The 16,005-nt window shown below is 40.8% G+C and overlaps 2 protein-coding genes across 10 annotated transcripts in view; one reads left to right on the top strand and one right to left on the bottom strand.

The window, feature by feature from the left end:
• The window catches only part of LOC125901080 (serine/threonine-protein kinase BRSK2-like), a 213,581-nt gene extending 200,388 nt beyond the window's left edge, over nt 1-13,193 (top strand). For 3 of the 9 annotated variants that reach the window (XM_049596481.1, XM_049596506.1, XM_049596489.1), the window contains 2 exons: nt 3,574-3,621; nt 9,417-13,190. In XM_049596481.1, coding sequence (XP_049452438.1) covers nt 3,574-3,621; nt 9,417-9,640 — 272 coding nt within the window. In that variant the 3' untranslated portion in view covers nt 9,641-13,190. Of the gene's footprint in view, nt 1-3,573; nt 3,622-9,416 lie in introns of all 9 variants that reach the window. The other 6 variants (XM_049596462.1, XM_049596515.1, XM_049596470.1 and 3 more) reach the window with 6 other exon arrangements.
• The window catches only part of LOC125901072 (ankyrin repeat and BTB/POZ domain-containing protein 2-like), a 43,644-nt gene continuing 39,643 nt past the window's right edge, over nt 12,005-16,005 (bottom strand). Inside the window, exon 17 of the mRNA XM_049596449.1 lies at nt 12,005-15,991. Coding sequence (XP_049452406.1) covers nt 15,761-15,991 — 231 coding nt within the window. The 3' untranslated portion in view covers nt 12,005-15,760. The remainder of the gene's footprint in view (nt 15,992-16,005) is intronic.

Below are 16,005 nucleotides of genomic sequence, written 5' to 3' on the forward strand. Positions count from 1 at the left end.
TTTAACCCCTCAAAAACAACAGTTTCACTGCAAGAAAAAAAACAAAACAGTTTGCTCTTCTGCTTGATGCACATGAGGCAGTGTACGGTCAGCCCTAACCTTAACCCCATAACATCTTTACCTCAACCCAACCTCAGCCCCAGCTCCAACCAATTCTCCCTGCAGTGCTTAACTTTAACATAACCTAAGCCCAAACTACAGCTACAGGAGTTAGCAGTAAATGGGAAACACTACTTGAAGTGGAAACAGAGATCTACATCAGGGCTGCAGTGTTTAGCTTGTGAGCAAAAAGAAGAAAAGTTGGATCCATGTCGAGGATCCTGCTGTTACTCAATAATGTAATCTATCTATCCTTGATAAAATTTAAATGCAACACTTTTATTTTTGTTCCCGTTTTTCACAGGTTTAAGTTAGAGATCTTGGACTTTTTTATGCATTCAGTAGATATATTTCTCACAAACTTTTTTATTCACAAATTTGTTAAAATACGCATTAGTGAGCACCTGACAGGTGTGGCATATCAGGACACTGATTAAACAGCATCATTACTACACAGGTGTGTCACAATAAAAGGCCACTCTTAAAATGTACAGTTTAATCACACAACACAATCACACGGATGTTGCAAGTTTCGAGGGAGCGTGTCCGCTAGAGTTGTTGCCCCTGAACTTAATGTTAATTTCACCATGACACGTACATTTTAGATTGGCCTTTAATTGTGATCATCCCAAGACACACCTGTGTAGTAATGATGCTGTTTTATCAGCATCTTGATATGCCACACCTGTCAGGTGAATGGATTATCTTGGAAAAGCACAAGTGCTCACTAACGTGGATTTTACCAGTTTTGCAACCAAATTTTTGACAGAACTATATCTATTGAGTGCATTTAAAAGTTTTAGATCTTTAACTTCAAACTATGGAAAATGTGGGCAAAAACAAAAAATTCTCACTCTGACCTCATCACATATCAATGTTTGGTCATGGACTCTCCATGTTGAGATATGACGCGCAAGGTACCCTGGATGCTGGTGACGGTCTGGGACACTGTTAAATTCTGCCTGTTACATGCATTGTCTGTTTTCAAATTACACTTCGGTTTTCACAGGAAATATACAGTCTCCAGTTTTGCCAACACACGCCCGTGGCTGGGAAGTCGCTTAGGAGTGAGATCGGCTTGGCAAAAACAAAAGGGGTTGCATTTAATTTTTGTTCAGTGCAAATGTCAATATATTTTAGCACTATTTAGTTGTACATATTCTCCAATATAGCGTTATGATGGTCAGTGTGAGAATTTATTAGCCGTTAGGTAAAAGTCATTTGAAAATCTGCAGTGATGTCTCATTGCAGTTGCAGCTGTGCCAGTAGTACTAGGAGCACAAATATATCTTTATAAATCGATGATCACAAAAAAAGGAAATCTTTCCTGTTTGAAGTTACAGTGAGGCGTGAGGTCTCCTGTAGGTTTAATCTTGGAGTTATGGTAAAGATTAGGTTAGAAGCAACTTCTTAAGTTGCAGTTTTGATAGTTTATCCAAAAAGTAATGAGATGACCCAATGTGAGCTGATGAGAATGCGCATCAGGCACACAACACTCTCTGTGATGCAGGATGTAAGGCACCGCCCCCAGGTGAAAGACCAAGTTTTTAGGGAGTCCCTTCAAACAGCAAGAGTCACACATTCAACTAAGGTCCAAAAATCCAAACTATCACTTATACACGATGAACCAGCAGCACCAGTCTGACCAGTTACTGCCACAGATGGGAACTGTTATCAGGCACTGTATGCACAGCCTCAACCACCTTCACCATGTAGATGTGCCAATAACCCACATCTCTATCTCTATCTTATCTCTCTTACATATTCTATCTTATCTTGCTCTCTCTCTGCTCCTCTGGCCTGCCTCTCCATGCCACACTGCTTCTTGTCATCCACAGCTTTTTTCTAATGCCACTTGGATGGACTGAATGACTCGCATGCTGAATGAAATGCCAACCCAGAACCATGTACACAGACTGTTTGGCACACCAACCTCAGTGCAGCGTAAAACCAGTCGAGCAGAGCCAGGCTGAACATAAGCGGGGTCGGGTTCGTTGATGCCAAACTCTGTGTGTGCTGATGGTTCTGGGTGAGCTGCCATTCACACACTAACGTGTGTTTGCCACTTTACTGGAAATGAAAGCATGCTCTATACTGTATGTTGCAGTGACAAACTCATAAGCGAGCAAACAAACACAGTGTGTGTGTTTGCTAATCTCTTTGCCAGCGGCCCCAGAACCAGAGAACCTGCATGTGTTTGATGAAACTTAAACATCTAACAGTTCTACAGACATATGAACCTGACTGTGTGTGTGTGTGTGTGTGTGTGTGTGTGTGTGTGTGTGTGTGTGTGTGTGTGTGTGTGTGTTAGCTCATGTAAGGTATTGTTTGTGTGGATGCAGTAGCAGATGGATTTTAAAGGTAATACCTGCCACAGTGAATGTTCAGCCTGTTTATCAGAGTCTCCTGTCTAAAACAACTTGTGGATTTTTTCCTGCTATAGACACAAAAACAGTTGCCAAGTAGTAAAATAACCATCCTTATCCAGGACTTCTGCTGGTCATATGTCAGCATTGTGGTAAATGTTATGCATTAATACAGTAAGCTGATCATGCCCCACAGTTAGCCCAAATGCTGCTATCTGGATTGTCAACCCAAACCCCTAAAGTCCAAAACTGAGCCAAGTGTATGTCAGAACCAACCCACATTTGGTCTTCATTTAGCCACCAGACTCCATTGACAAAAACAGTAGTTTTGGCTTGCTGAACAAGAGAGCTGCTGGTCTATATCTGTTCTGATTGGTTAGTTAGTTTGTACTATTGAGTGACTTCGGTGAATCTGAACAAACACTTTTGAATGCCAAAGTCACACAATAACACAAACTAACTAACTGATCAGGTCAGCAGTAGACCAGCAGCACATATGTTCAGCGGTATTAAATCACCACTTTTATCAATGGAGTCTGGCTTTGAAGAGATGTAACAGCTTCGGTTCCTTGTCGGTAGTCGCTGTCTGACAGCAAGGTGAAAGAGTGAAAACATTTTAAATACAGCTTATACTACTATAGATAAGTAAATTCAAACAACCTCACTTGAAAAGACCCAAACTATCCTTTTAACTTATTTCCTTCAGATTTTTCACCTCAGACAGCATATCTGGCCAGTGACATAACTTACTGTGGATGATCTTTTTCAACATAATGGTAGTTGAGTGACACTTACTGTAGTTGTCTATCCATGGATCAGAATGAAGTGTGAAGTTGTAATGTTTCTGTTGTTGGCCTATAGACACAAATGCGTCAGACCTACCAGTGACTGAAACATAGAACATGTACCATCTCTTATTCATCCCAAAAAACAGGATTTTGGGAAATTGAGCTGAACATTAACTGTATCTGCAGTTATCCTTTAAACTCAAGAAGAAGTGTAATGTATTAGCAAGTGTGCTGCTGATGTTTTCTGTCAGCTGAACAATGATGAAGCGCTGAGCCTCAGTGAGTCGGTTGGTGTTTCTGACACTGTCCTTTGCTCTCAGATGGCTCTCAGCGCTCTGCTTCTATGCCAAGTAAATCCTCCAAGCGTGGTAAGACCCAGAGCGACCGGGAGCTCCCGGCAAAAACACCTTAACTCTGGCTTTTAACACACACTGGCAACGTCCTGGAGGCTTTTCACCAACACACCCTGTTTGCACTAACACCTGTGTGTGTGTGTGTGTGACAGAGAGAGAGAGTGAGAGAGAGAGAGAGCTGCAAAAATGTAAATGTTCACCTTAACAAGTCAATTAAATATGAAAATGTAGTTCACCGTTGTCTTTAGAAATACCTTCTACTCAACCAACACCTTCTCACTTCGACCTCGTCACATATTGACGCTCAGGTGTAGATTTTCTATGTTGAGATATGACATGCAAGGTACCCTGGGTGCGTTGGTTGTTGACATTCTGGGACGCCGTGTCAATTTCAGCTTCTTACATATATTTTGTGTTTTCAAAATACACTTCTGTTTTCACTGGAAATGTACAGTTTGCATACAGTCTCTTTCAAAATAAACGCACTACATTGATACAACACCGCAAATAGATGTTTTTTTCCTTCAACAAAAGCACGTAGTTACATTTTGCCAGCACATGCATGTGGTTGGGTTCAGGCAACAAAAGTGAAAAGGATGCTTTTTTTCCTGCTTTTTCCGTCCGCGTCTGACCTTGGAAGTCACTGACCAAGCACTGTTTTTCCAGCGGCTTCAGAGTGAGGCTGGGTTCTCTCAACCCAATTGTCAGAATAAATGTTGGCACTGTACATTTATGCAAACCACAGATATGTTGCATTTGTATGATATCATGTTGCAGATACACTGAAACTTTTCAGTTCAACAACTCTGTGGTCAACATGTGGTAAGGGGGGGGGGGGCGATAACGTTGCAATCCAGTTTGCGCATGCCCATTAGGCGCCCATTAACCACAACAGCAATGGCGGATATATGCCAGGTTGTTGACGTTTTGTTAGCACTCCTGGGACTACTTATGAGCTTACAAATGAACTTAGCACTGCTGCATCAACATCACCGCTACACCTGCGCACAAAGACATCTGCTGTGCCCTATATTAGTAAGTGTATAGCAGTGAACTATGCTACATAAGGTTAAAATGTAGTTTATCATTGTTTTTATCACTAGCGCCAAGAGTGAAAAAAAATCACTGTGCATGTGCAGAATGTTCTTCTGTGGTGTTTGACATATGACGTATCACCACCTACTGTCCTGGCATGCTAATTGCAGCAAAAAGCTGCCATTTTTGCGTTTCCATGTAAACAGGGATATCATTTTCACAACTGATCGTGTAAACCCGTAACTTTTTTAATATGGGATAAATAAAAATCTGTCTTTATTTGTATCAGTATCTGTGTAAACAAGGCCTTAATGACACAATAAGATGTGTATTTTTAAGCTGATTGTGTGAGTGTGTGTGTGTGTGTGTGTGTGTGTGTGTGTGTGTGTGTGTGTGTTTGTGTGTGTGTGTCGCTCTTAACCGACCTGAATAACCCTTGCATGGTTTAATGCTTGATTCTGGGTTGTTCCCATCCTTATCATGAACGTTCCATATTTGAAATCACTGGAACAAAACACGAGACACCAGAAAAGCACATGTCACTGTGTTGTTGAAGACGAGTAATGGTAAGTTATCACAACAAGTCAGATTTATTACGATTCATCGGCAACAAAACAACAGGGATGAGCTGTTTTATCACTGAAGGGACACACTGTTTGAAGACTAACCTTGGCAATGACTGTGTATTAATGTGTGTTCTGTGCTGTATTGTTGCATGTTTTGATTCACTCATGACTGTTTTAGAGCACTTACCAAAGAGCCTTTGTCTTAACAGATGGATGTTGGATGTTGTTGTGATGGATGTTGATATGATGGAGCGTTAACAGGAGCTTTGGAAGACATCCATACCGACAAAACAGTCTTGTAATAATCTGGATAAAAGAACTCAAACTCTGACAAACACTAACAATCATTAGCTATAGAAGCACAGGAGGTTAATTCCATGAGCATAGATGTACCAAAAACTTTTGAAAAGGGATTGCTTTAGTGAGTTTGTAGTTGATTATTCACCCCAAATAGCCAATGCACTTCTGTGCAGGTGTTAGCTGTATCTGGCAACATAAGCACCGGCCAACTACGATTTGAAAACCTTTGAAAACCTTTCTCCCCCTTTTCCTAACCTCTGTACATTAAAGTGTTATCATACAGCTTCAGGATAGGCCTGAATTTTTTGCTTTTTTTTTTTTTTTTTTTTTTTTTTTTCTGCTGTGCTAAAAAAAGGATTTAAAAAAAATACTAAAACTTCTTTAAAGGAGAAGTCCAGCATTTTGGACTTTAAGCCCCATTTCTGGGTTGTTTATGATGAAATAGAAGGCTAAGACCAAAATAGTGACGATTGCTCATTTTTGGAGAATTTGGCTTTCCCCTGCCTGGCTTAACACTGCTGCCTATGGCCATGTGTGAACCTGTCCTGAAACCACCCTGAACCAGAGTCCTGCACGGGTCCAGTTTTCAAGATCCGCCCCGACCCGACCCGGGGACGTACAAACCCGCGCATCAGGCCAAATAGTACCGCAACCCGGTCCGACCCGTTGAAACACGACCCGCAGCCCGACCCGTAACCAGGATTTAAAGTAATCACTTTGGGTCATATTGGCTGAATATTGAACAGCATATCGCCACAGTTAAGGTGCCAGTAAGTAAACAACAACCTGAATGAAGCAGCTCTCACAATAAAAACCTGACTTCAGCTCCGTCATCAACCCTCTGTGTTCTTCTCCCATACGAGTGTAAAAGCGCTCGTTTTTACGTTTAATGCTTTTAATCTTTTAATCTATGTAAAGGAACTTTACATGTGTAATAATAGACTTACTTTCTGTCCAGAGCGACGTTCAGCAGTTACGAGCCGTCACGTGTTTTTAGAATCCATCGAGGAGAGAAGTAATCCATCAGGGGAAACACTTCAGAAACATTATAAAGTGATAGTTGTACGTTTTATTTATTATTATTATTTTATTTATTTCTCAAATACCTAAATAATTATTTACTGTTTTGGAAGCGGCGCTTGTTGGACGGTGGCAGCCATGTTGATTCTGTCGTCCAATCACAAATTGTGTTATTAGATGGTGAAACGCGTGTAAACAGCTGAACCAATAGGCTCGTTCGAGATGAACTGCGCCTCACCTGGAAAGTAGACGAGAGCAGGCGAACGCAGCGGGGGGCGGTGACAAAAAGCTGCGGTGAAGTCGGACAGTTTCCCGACAGTTTCCAGCAGGCTTCAGTCCGTGCAGGAAGTCACAGACACACTTACATCCTGTCTGGAATGATGTCAGTTCATTAAAAAAGTGGTCAGACCCATATATCAGTTTGCTCTCACCATCAGTCACACAACATGTTTTCTGTTCACAGAATAAACTTTCAGGTCAGACAAATACAATCTTAATCTCTAAAATTCAACAAAAATGAGTAGTTTATCTAAAACGTCATCTTGTTGAGTCGACATCTGAACCAATCAGCTGTTAGATCAGGTGAGAGCCAGGTGGTGCAGTCGGTGGAGAGCAACTGCAGCGCCTGGCTCTAAAAACCGCGGCTGCCTCACTCTCACGGTTTTATCGCCGTCCACTTTTGTAATACGTCAGAGCAAGTTGGGATGAAGTCGGACACAAAACTAACCAGCATGCTCATCTCAAACGAACCTAATGACTGTTGCGAAATAGCGGAGGCGATCCTTAGAGAGTAAATAATGACCAAGATAGTTATTTGTAGTTTACCGAACTAATGACTGATGTGTTTATCTAAAACCCGCGGTCCGACCCGCATGTTATGATCTGAACCCGCGAAATTTAAAAAAAAAAAAAAAAAAAAAACACCCGCAAATCAGCTGTTTTTGCAGGTACCCGTAGGGTACCCAGTACAGGACTCTGCCCTGAACGTTCGTTTTCAAAGCCATGAAACTCACTGAGTGGTTAGTGGTGTTCCTTGATGTACTGACATAAAAATCGTAGCAAGCTGTGGCTTGCATCTCGATTGTTTTGGTCTTAGCCACTCCATTTCACCAACAACCCAGAAATGAGGCTCAAAGTGCAAAATATTGGACTTCTCCTTTGAAACTAAGAATTGAACCCAGTTAGATGGATGAAGGTTTATCTCAGTGCAGTTGCAGTGTTGGTTTAAGTTGCCGAGTGTTGGAGATACCGTTCGCAGAGATGTCTTCCTTCTCTCCAGTATAATGGAACTACATGGCATTCGGCTTGTGGTGCTCAAAGCACCGAAAAAATAAATAAATAAATAAAACAAAACAAAATTATATAAACTCAACTGCAACATCTCTTTTCTGAAATTCTGACCTGGTTAATTAACATAATCCACAACCCTTGTTGCGAGCAGTTTCATGTAGGAAGTATTTTCTTTCTACCAAACCACACCTGCCAACCGCATCACTGCCCAGAAAGATGCATGCATTTTCTGCTAGCTCACCTTGCATCACTGAGCTAGCTAACGTTACAGCTCAGTCCGCCATTAATGTTTACATCTCACACTGTCACAAGCACAAATCTCTTGTCCATGAGATGGAGCTCTGATCAGGCCCAAAATATCAGGCCTGACATAAACCCACATAGTTTCTGACCAAGCCACCCAGCAGTGGTGGGCTCAAGCCTGATTAAAAACAACCATTTCAATGGTAAAAAGTATATATATTATATTTTACATACATTAATTACAAGCTAAGGGCTGACGTGTTTCCATGCACCACTTCTTCTTTCCTCTCTTCCTTATTTCAATAGTATGTTATCTCATCCACGATGGGTTTGGAAGAGCGGGCTGCGCCCCTCACTGTGTCTAGTGCGCATGGCAGTCCATGGCGATGCAGCACACAGATGATCACTGCCCTCTGCTGCATGTTACACACATCTCTCCCTGCTGGGGATGCAGACGCAAACACCACCAACCAAGTCACACAATGCCCCCGGGGCATTGCAGCCCAGCCCAGCCTGAACCCGGCGGGTCAGGTCAAGCCTGATCAGGCTTGGGTTGAATATCTGAGCTCGATGAGGAGATGCACATTTCCTTCTGTGCACTGACACAGTTGGGGTATGTGGAGAGAAAATACTTCCTACACAAAACTGCAAACAACAAGGTCTGTGGATTATCTTGAATAACCAGGTCATGATTTCTAGAAAGAGACATTGCTATTTAGTATCTGAAATGTATTTTTTGGGGCTTTGAGCACCACAAGCTGAGTGTCATCTAGTTTTATTACATAAATAAGAAGGCAGACATCTCTACGACCGCTGTCACCAACACTTGGCAACTCATACAAAACCACTACAGCATCAGAGGTAAGAAGAAAAATATGCTTTTGATTTTGGGGTGAACTGTCCCTTTAAATCTGATTTGCTCTAAGATGGTCAACATGCCTCCTGCTCTTCATCACTGTGACTCTGTGTTACTGAATGATACCTATACTGTCTTCCAGTGCTCCTGTTAGCTCTCCAGCCCAGCAGGGGAAACTGAGACTCTGAAGCCAACACTTATCTCACATTAATAGATAATATTAATATGTCAGCCCTTTCAAAAAGAGAATGTATTTATTTATTTATTTATTTATTATCTCACCTGTATCGGCTCAGTGGTGCCATTTCTCCTTCCCTAGGCCTATTCGACCCTATTTCCCCTTTCCCCTGGCTAAAGAGTCTCCTTTCCTCCAGCTCCACTCCTCCTCTCATCCCTCCATCACCTCCTCCTCCTCTCCTCATGTTAACCCCATTGCTCATCTGTTGTTTGTTTTCTCTCTCTTTCTCTCTTTGTTTTTTCTTTTCTTCCCGTCTGTGTAGGCAGCCCGTTGAGTAACTTCTTTGACGTAATTAAACAGCTTTTTTCAGACGAGAAGAACATCCAAGCGTCCCACTCCCCTGGCGCCCCTGCCACGCCTAGCTCCCCTGCCAAGCATGCCCCCAGCAGCAAGCCCAACCAGCCCCCGCCCAATGACTCTAAATGCCCCCCCGGCAAAGACAAAACAAAGATGGCCGCCAGCAACAGGACACAAGAACAACCTTAAGGAGCAGTAGCTGTGCATGACTAGAGAAGAGCAGTTATCAGGTCATAAAACAGGAGAATGACAGAGGAGAGCTGCTAACTTTACCTTTAGTTAGGAGAAAAATACAGAAAAAACAAATCTACTTTTTGCCTATAAATTTTGTACTGTATAATGGGAATGGCTATTTCAGTTTAAAAGTTGATCAGTATTTTACAATAAGTAGCAAATGTAGCTTTGTTGTCCCTACCTTCTGTCCCTCTCTGTCCTCGGGGGTCTTTCGGTGGGTGTGTGTCCTCCTCACATGTGTGATGGCTTGACTTGTCTCTGCCACCAGGGATCATCCATAATAACTATTAACCTCGTCGGCTCTCCGAGACCGGCCGACAGCGGCCCACCACCACCAAGAGAGTCTGAAGAAAAGACAGAGGACCCCTTCCCTTCCCTCCCCCACTTCACCCCCCCAACCCCTTCAAGTCCTTTCTCCAGCCGCATCAGTAGAGTCCACTTTCCCCCCACCAGACCAAACATAGAGACATCTCAGAAGAGTTGTAAAAAGAAAAAAAGCCTTAAGACAGTGATGTTTGTCAATCTACACACACACCCCTTCTTCTCTTTTCTCTTTCTTCCAATTCTCCCACATGTACATAAAAAACACACACACTGTATGTACTCCTCAACACAAACATGACTTCTTTGCGGGATGTAATGACTTGCACACGCTGACAAACAGGAAGCAAGGAGCGGTGGAAGAAGCGGGGAGATGGATGGATGGACGAACGCTGGCTGGATTGTAGTTCTTTTTAATGTTGTCTTTCTTTGTGAACAGCAGGATTTCTGAGCGTGCTCTGTGACGTTTCTGTATAATGGGTTCTTGCAATTAAATAGTCACCCATTAAAGTATGATGGGGGTTGATATTACATAAATGAATGATCTATTCTGTTGTACAGATTAAATAATGTTCTGTATGTACAAAAAGTGTAGTTGTGACTTTATGTTTTAGAGTTGTGTTGCCATATTTTGTTTTGTATTCCTGTGTAGGCCTGGTCACACCAGCATTTGAAACGGCTTATTTTGACAGTGAAATCAATTTATTTCAATGGAATCGCTGTGATAAGTGTATTAACCTGTAGGGGCAAAGTACGAGTCACTGAGTGATGATAAGCTATTTTGATAGACCTTTCAGGGAACAAAGAGCTATTGTAGCTTGTTGGTATTTAAAAGGGGTGTAAAAAACTAGTTTCATCATGATACAATATATCGATTCTTTGGACAACAATACGATATTTGCCAATATTACAGTCTGCCACAATACGATTTTCAGTTGAATTAGATTGCGGGACCTGTGATCAATATGAGATGAGATCATATGCCCATTAAACACAATGTGTCACAGAAGATGCAGCCACCCCTTTCTTTCTTGCTTTTAGCCATAAAAGATAATAACGCATAAATACTGTAAATATTTGTAAGCGCTGAAGTGCAGTAATGTTTATTTTAAAGTGACTACACTAACACATAAAACAGCACTTGGGATAGGTAAACCTTCAGGGCTTTCTGCCAGAGAGACCTTTCTGGAAGTACTGTTTTCATTTTAACGCAAACCATCATCTTTTTCATAAAATTTTAAAAAATAATCAGATATGATTCTCATCAGTACAGTATAAGCACTTTTAAGTTGCGTAAATTAATCTGGCAGCTGACAAAGATTTCCTTAATAAATTACATTTATTATTTACACTTTTCTTACTCACCGTTGGTTGAAGTTAGTGCGTCTCCCAACAGAACAGCATTGTTGGATTTCAGCCTGCATGCATGTTTTTTAGTCAAACATTGTTGAAACAGAGCAGCTAATAGCACTGTTGCTGCAAGAAGTTAGCAAAGTGAAATGCTCATCCAGGCAGGTACATCGTGTTTTGTTTCATAACGACATTGTTTACATATGGGATGTTCTTTGTCTGTTGACGTGTATTTTCTCCAATATTGAAAATATTTCCACGCTGCTGATTTATTCCCAAGTAAATAAGTAAATAACATTACCCTCACCGTCTTTTTCTGGGCTGCTTGCCATCTGCATGTTGCTGTTTGACAGTGACACAGACTTGCAAAATAAAGGTGTAACCCTGGTGATATGTAACGTAAAAACAATATGTACATATGTTTTACTTTGCATCGATGATATTGGATCGTTAATCATTGAATCAATATATCAGTCCAGATCAATGGATCATTACACCCCGAGTATTTAACCTCCTCTATTGGAGCACAAACTGCTCCACAACAGAGGACTTGTTTGTGCAGACAGTGTTGAGACAGGATAGAAAGAATATGTATTTTAAAGGTTAGGGTTTGGGGAGGTTACGGTTAGCCTAACCCTAACTCTGTTAAAAAAAAAAAAAAAAAAATTACATCAGTGGAGTAAACAGCCCAGTACAGAGACTATAGACACTCAGCGAAATTGTGACTAAATAACACCAACATGTTCCAGCTTGCTAGCTTGTAAGCAGTTATCTCACCAGCTTCTAGAACAATATACTTCACATATTGCTGTGCCTCTTCCTGGTGTGACCGGGCCTCAACAATAAAATGTCTCCTTTTCCTTTTGCACTTTTGACAAGTGAGTCAGATTCTGGGTTCAGTTACAAAATGTCAGCGCATTTTTAATTTTCATTATTATTTTTACAATATTGAACTGCTGTGTATATTTTTGTACTTTATTGTATTTTGTCACTTGGGTTATTAATTTATTCTCAGTTATTTATATGAAAGATGTAGAGAATGTTTCTTAACGTCAAATTATTTAAGGATATTTTTGTTATGTTTAAGTTATTTGATCACTGAGAATCTCGAAAAACGTTTGTGAGCGTTCCTTTTCCCGGCTTTTTGACGAGAGAAACCTGTAATATATGTTTGGAAAATGATTTACCGTAATTTAAGAATGTAGACTTAGCCTCTCTGAGAGGAACAAACCCTTTGTTCATAATTGTCAGCTCTTTTCCCCCCTCCCCTGTGTGTATGATGACTCAGATCTCACCAAACACTCATTCTGTAAATAAGCCGAGTTTACTGACAAGCTTATTTAAAAAACCAAGGGGATTCCTACTCTTAGCTTTGACCTTGTACGGTTGTTTGCATGTTCAGCATTCGTCTTTTCTTTGCATGTCGTCGTTGGAATTGTTCTTGTTCCCTTTTTCTCTCCACACTTATTTATGTATTTATGTTTTTTTTATGTGTATTTGTTTTAATTTGCCTTTTTATTTTATTTATTTTCTTATTTCTTTCGCTGTCCTCTTGCCCTCTTCCTCCTTTTTGATTACTGTGTACAAACAGTAACCGTGCAATGCATCCTCCTTACTCATTCTCTCAAAGAGGGACCTCTCTGGCGATTGGGTCGCTCACCAGCTGGGTGGGTGTTGGGTTATCGGAGAGAAAAATTAAAGCAATACCTTTCATTGTTCGCTTTCCTCTTTTTCTACTGGGGGAATCCAGAGCACACAGAATGGACTCGGAGCACGGAGCGCTACTACTGAGCAGGATAACCACTGGCAATGTATTCCCTTGTGATGTTACTGTGAACAACTTCAGTGCTAAAGGAAATAAATCTGTTGACTTTGGAGCTGTGTGCTCATTTTTGGGGGGGGTTTAAGACATTTATTTACAAAAAAATACGTACATATTTTACATATTCAGAGTTGATCATCTGCATGCAGCTGCAGAGGATTTACATTACAAATGTTTTCCCGTCATACCATTGCTTCAGTTGCTGCAGCAGCAGCAGTGTCTATGTGGAGCTACACTGACATGCTGTCTGCAAAACTGCACATTTGAGTTAAAAAAAAAAAAAAAAAAAGTTATTTGAGGGTAGCTATGCTGTTTCAGTTTCTGACTGTTCGCTTAACACATCACCCAAACACTGATAGTCACATCGTAGCTTAGCAACCATAATTAGGCATACTAGGTTTTGTATCTTTCCACATAGTGAAGCAGTAGGCGTGGGGCTGAAGTTTAAGAAGTTTGGCAGGTTGTGTCCTTTTTTTTAATCTTTTCAAAAGCAAAAATAGACAAAACTATGAGGAACTGTTCATCTACTCTAACATAAATCAGCTAAATAGCTGACTACATACAGGAGTAATTTACTGTGCATTCCAATCCTCATACTACCATACTATATAGTATTCCAGAAGAAGATCTCATGTGTCCCAATATCTAGTATGTCAGGTGCAGTATGGCAGAAATACCGGGTCCATGTCATTGGTTTGACATCCCATTAGTCCGACTGTCTGCGGTGCTGAACGGCTCGCGGCGGGCGTATGGTGTGCTTTTTAAGGGCAGCTGCAGTACATAATAAAAGTAAAAAGAAAAAAGTATAGGATTCGGAACTCACCTCTAATGTTACTATCAAGGCAAACAGTAACCTCGGGGGCTGAAAAATGAAGCCAATGTGCAAGTGCCAAAAACTGCATTTCCTCTAATGGCCACTTGAGGCTGGCTCCAAAATAGGGTATATTGCCATAGACTTCCATGTTATAATGCCCAGCTTAAAAGCAGAAATAAACATGTTCACAGCCTAGTACAAATATATATAACTCACTTGTTTATATTTATTAAGGCCTAAAGTTCTGCATAATTAAGGGTGGGTAGTCAATAGTGTCTTTGGCTTCTTAGTCAGATCCACCCCTTGCTCCTACAGCTCCACCCTCTCATCCAAATATGGTCACTTCTGGCTCCAAAATACCAAAATGGCGATGGCCACAATGCCAAACTATAGGCTTCAAAACAGGAGTCCACAAACCAATGCTTGACATCACGGTAGCTACGTCCATTATTGTTACACGCAATGTTCCAAGGCCAAGAGTTAACTAGTTTTTACATCATTCTATTTGAGCTGTATTAGAAAAAAGTCCCATAGAGCACTGGACCATCACTGTATGGAAAACGGTTCTGGATTCAGTTACATCATAGTTTAACAGCTCCGTCTTGTTCTTTATGGATTTTAGTTTACATGCCTGCAACCCTACCAGCCAGAGACATTGTATTCACTAGGCTTATCTTAAGTAAAGTAACTGGTAAGTCCTTGTACTCAAAAAGTTTTTCGTTTGTTAAAGTGAAACTTTCGTAAAAGCAAGTAAAAATCTAACCTGTGTTAATTTAAATGGTATACATGCTCTGCTAGGTTAGACAGGGTTCAGCAAAGGTTCAGTCAAAGATGGTGCCACCTTGGCTGTAGCCACAATTTTTGACCACTGATGATGCTATGAGTCCAAATTCCTCCGCACAGCTCCAGCCCCTTCTTGTTTGATAAAACACCAAAAAAAAAAAAGGTTTTCCCACATTATATTGACTGATTTAGTAGTTATAGTTAAATTATAGATTGTATAAATTGTATCTCCCTACATGATGATCTATACCTGGAACATCTGCTGGACAACCACTGAATGCCTTTATTCATATGTTAGTTTTTGCTGTTGTGATATTAGGGGGTGTGGTTCTCCAGATATTAAGTTAGTGGGACTCTGATCTGTACAGGTTATACATGTATGATATGCAATTAACATACATTTTAACTTTAGTAAGAATTATGTGTAAATATTCTCTAAACAACTGGTTTGAGGTAATGCCTGCCTTTTTATATACTTGTCTCTAGACTGGTCCTGTCACAAGTGAAACCTCAAAAACCTGATTAATAAAAAACTGATAAACGACAAATTAAATAATAATTTTATAATTTATACTATCACATTTTTCTAGAGCTTATGTGATGTGTTCAAGTTGCTTAATGTGACCAACAAACACTCAAAGAAACCAAAAACACATTTGATTTACAGCAACAGGAAACAGAAATTTCTCAAATTTTAAAATGCAAGCACAAGTCTGTTCATTTTACCTGATACATGAGTTAATCATTAACATTCTACATAATCAATTTGGATTGTCTCTTCCAAGTTATAGAAATGTTCACTTGTGTCAAGATAAATAACTAGAATGAAGAACTTGTTAAAACAGTCTACTCTTCTTCTACACTAAGGTATTCTCCCTAAGAAGACTAAAGAAATTAAAAACACAGTATATGGCTACTTTTCCTTTAACACACATACCAGTGTGGCTGAACACAACCCAGGGTATTGGAGGCTACTGCATTGTTTCTACTCTCGACATGCAGAGTGCAGGGTGTAAAGTCTGTGGATTAATGTGGCCTCCAAAACCTCCAGGAGAATCGGTAGATCCTGGTCCTGGGTGCCCACCTCTGGGCAGATCTGCTCCTGACCAATGGCGCCCAGCAGCAGGCGGTGGAAGTCCTCCCGGTCCAGGAGCCGGTCCATGTACTTTAGAAAGAATCCTTCACAAAACCTGCAGAGTTCAGCCGCTCCGTGTTGCTGCAGATACAAAC

Source organism: Epinephelus fuscoguttatus, linkage group LG2, assembly GCF_011397635.1.
Source record: "Epinephelus fuscoguttatus linkage group LG2, E.fuscoguttatus.final_Chr_v1".
NCBI lineage: Eukaryota > Metazoa > Chordata > Actinopteri > Perciformes > Serranidae > Epinephelus > Epinephelus fuscoguttatus.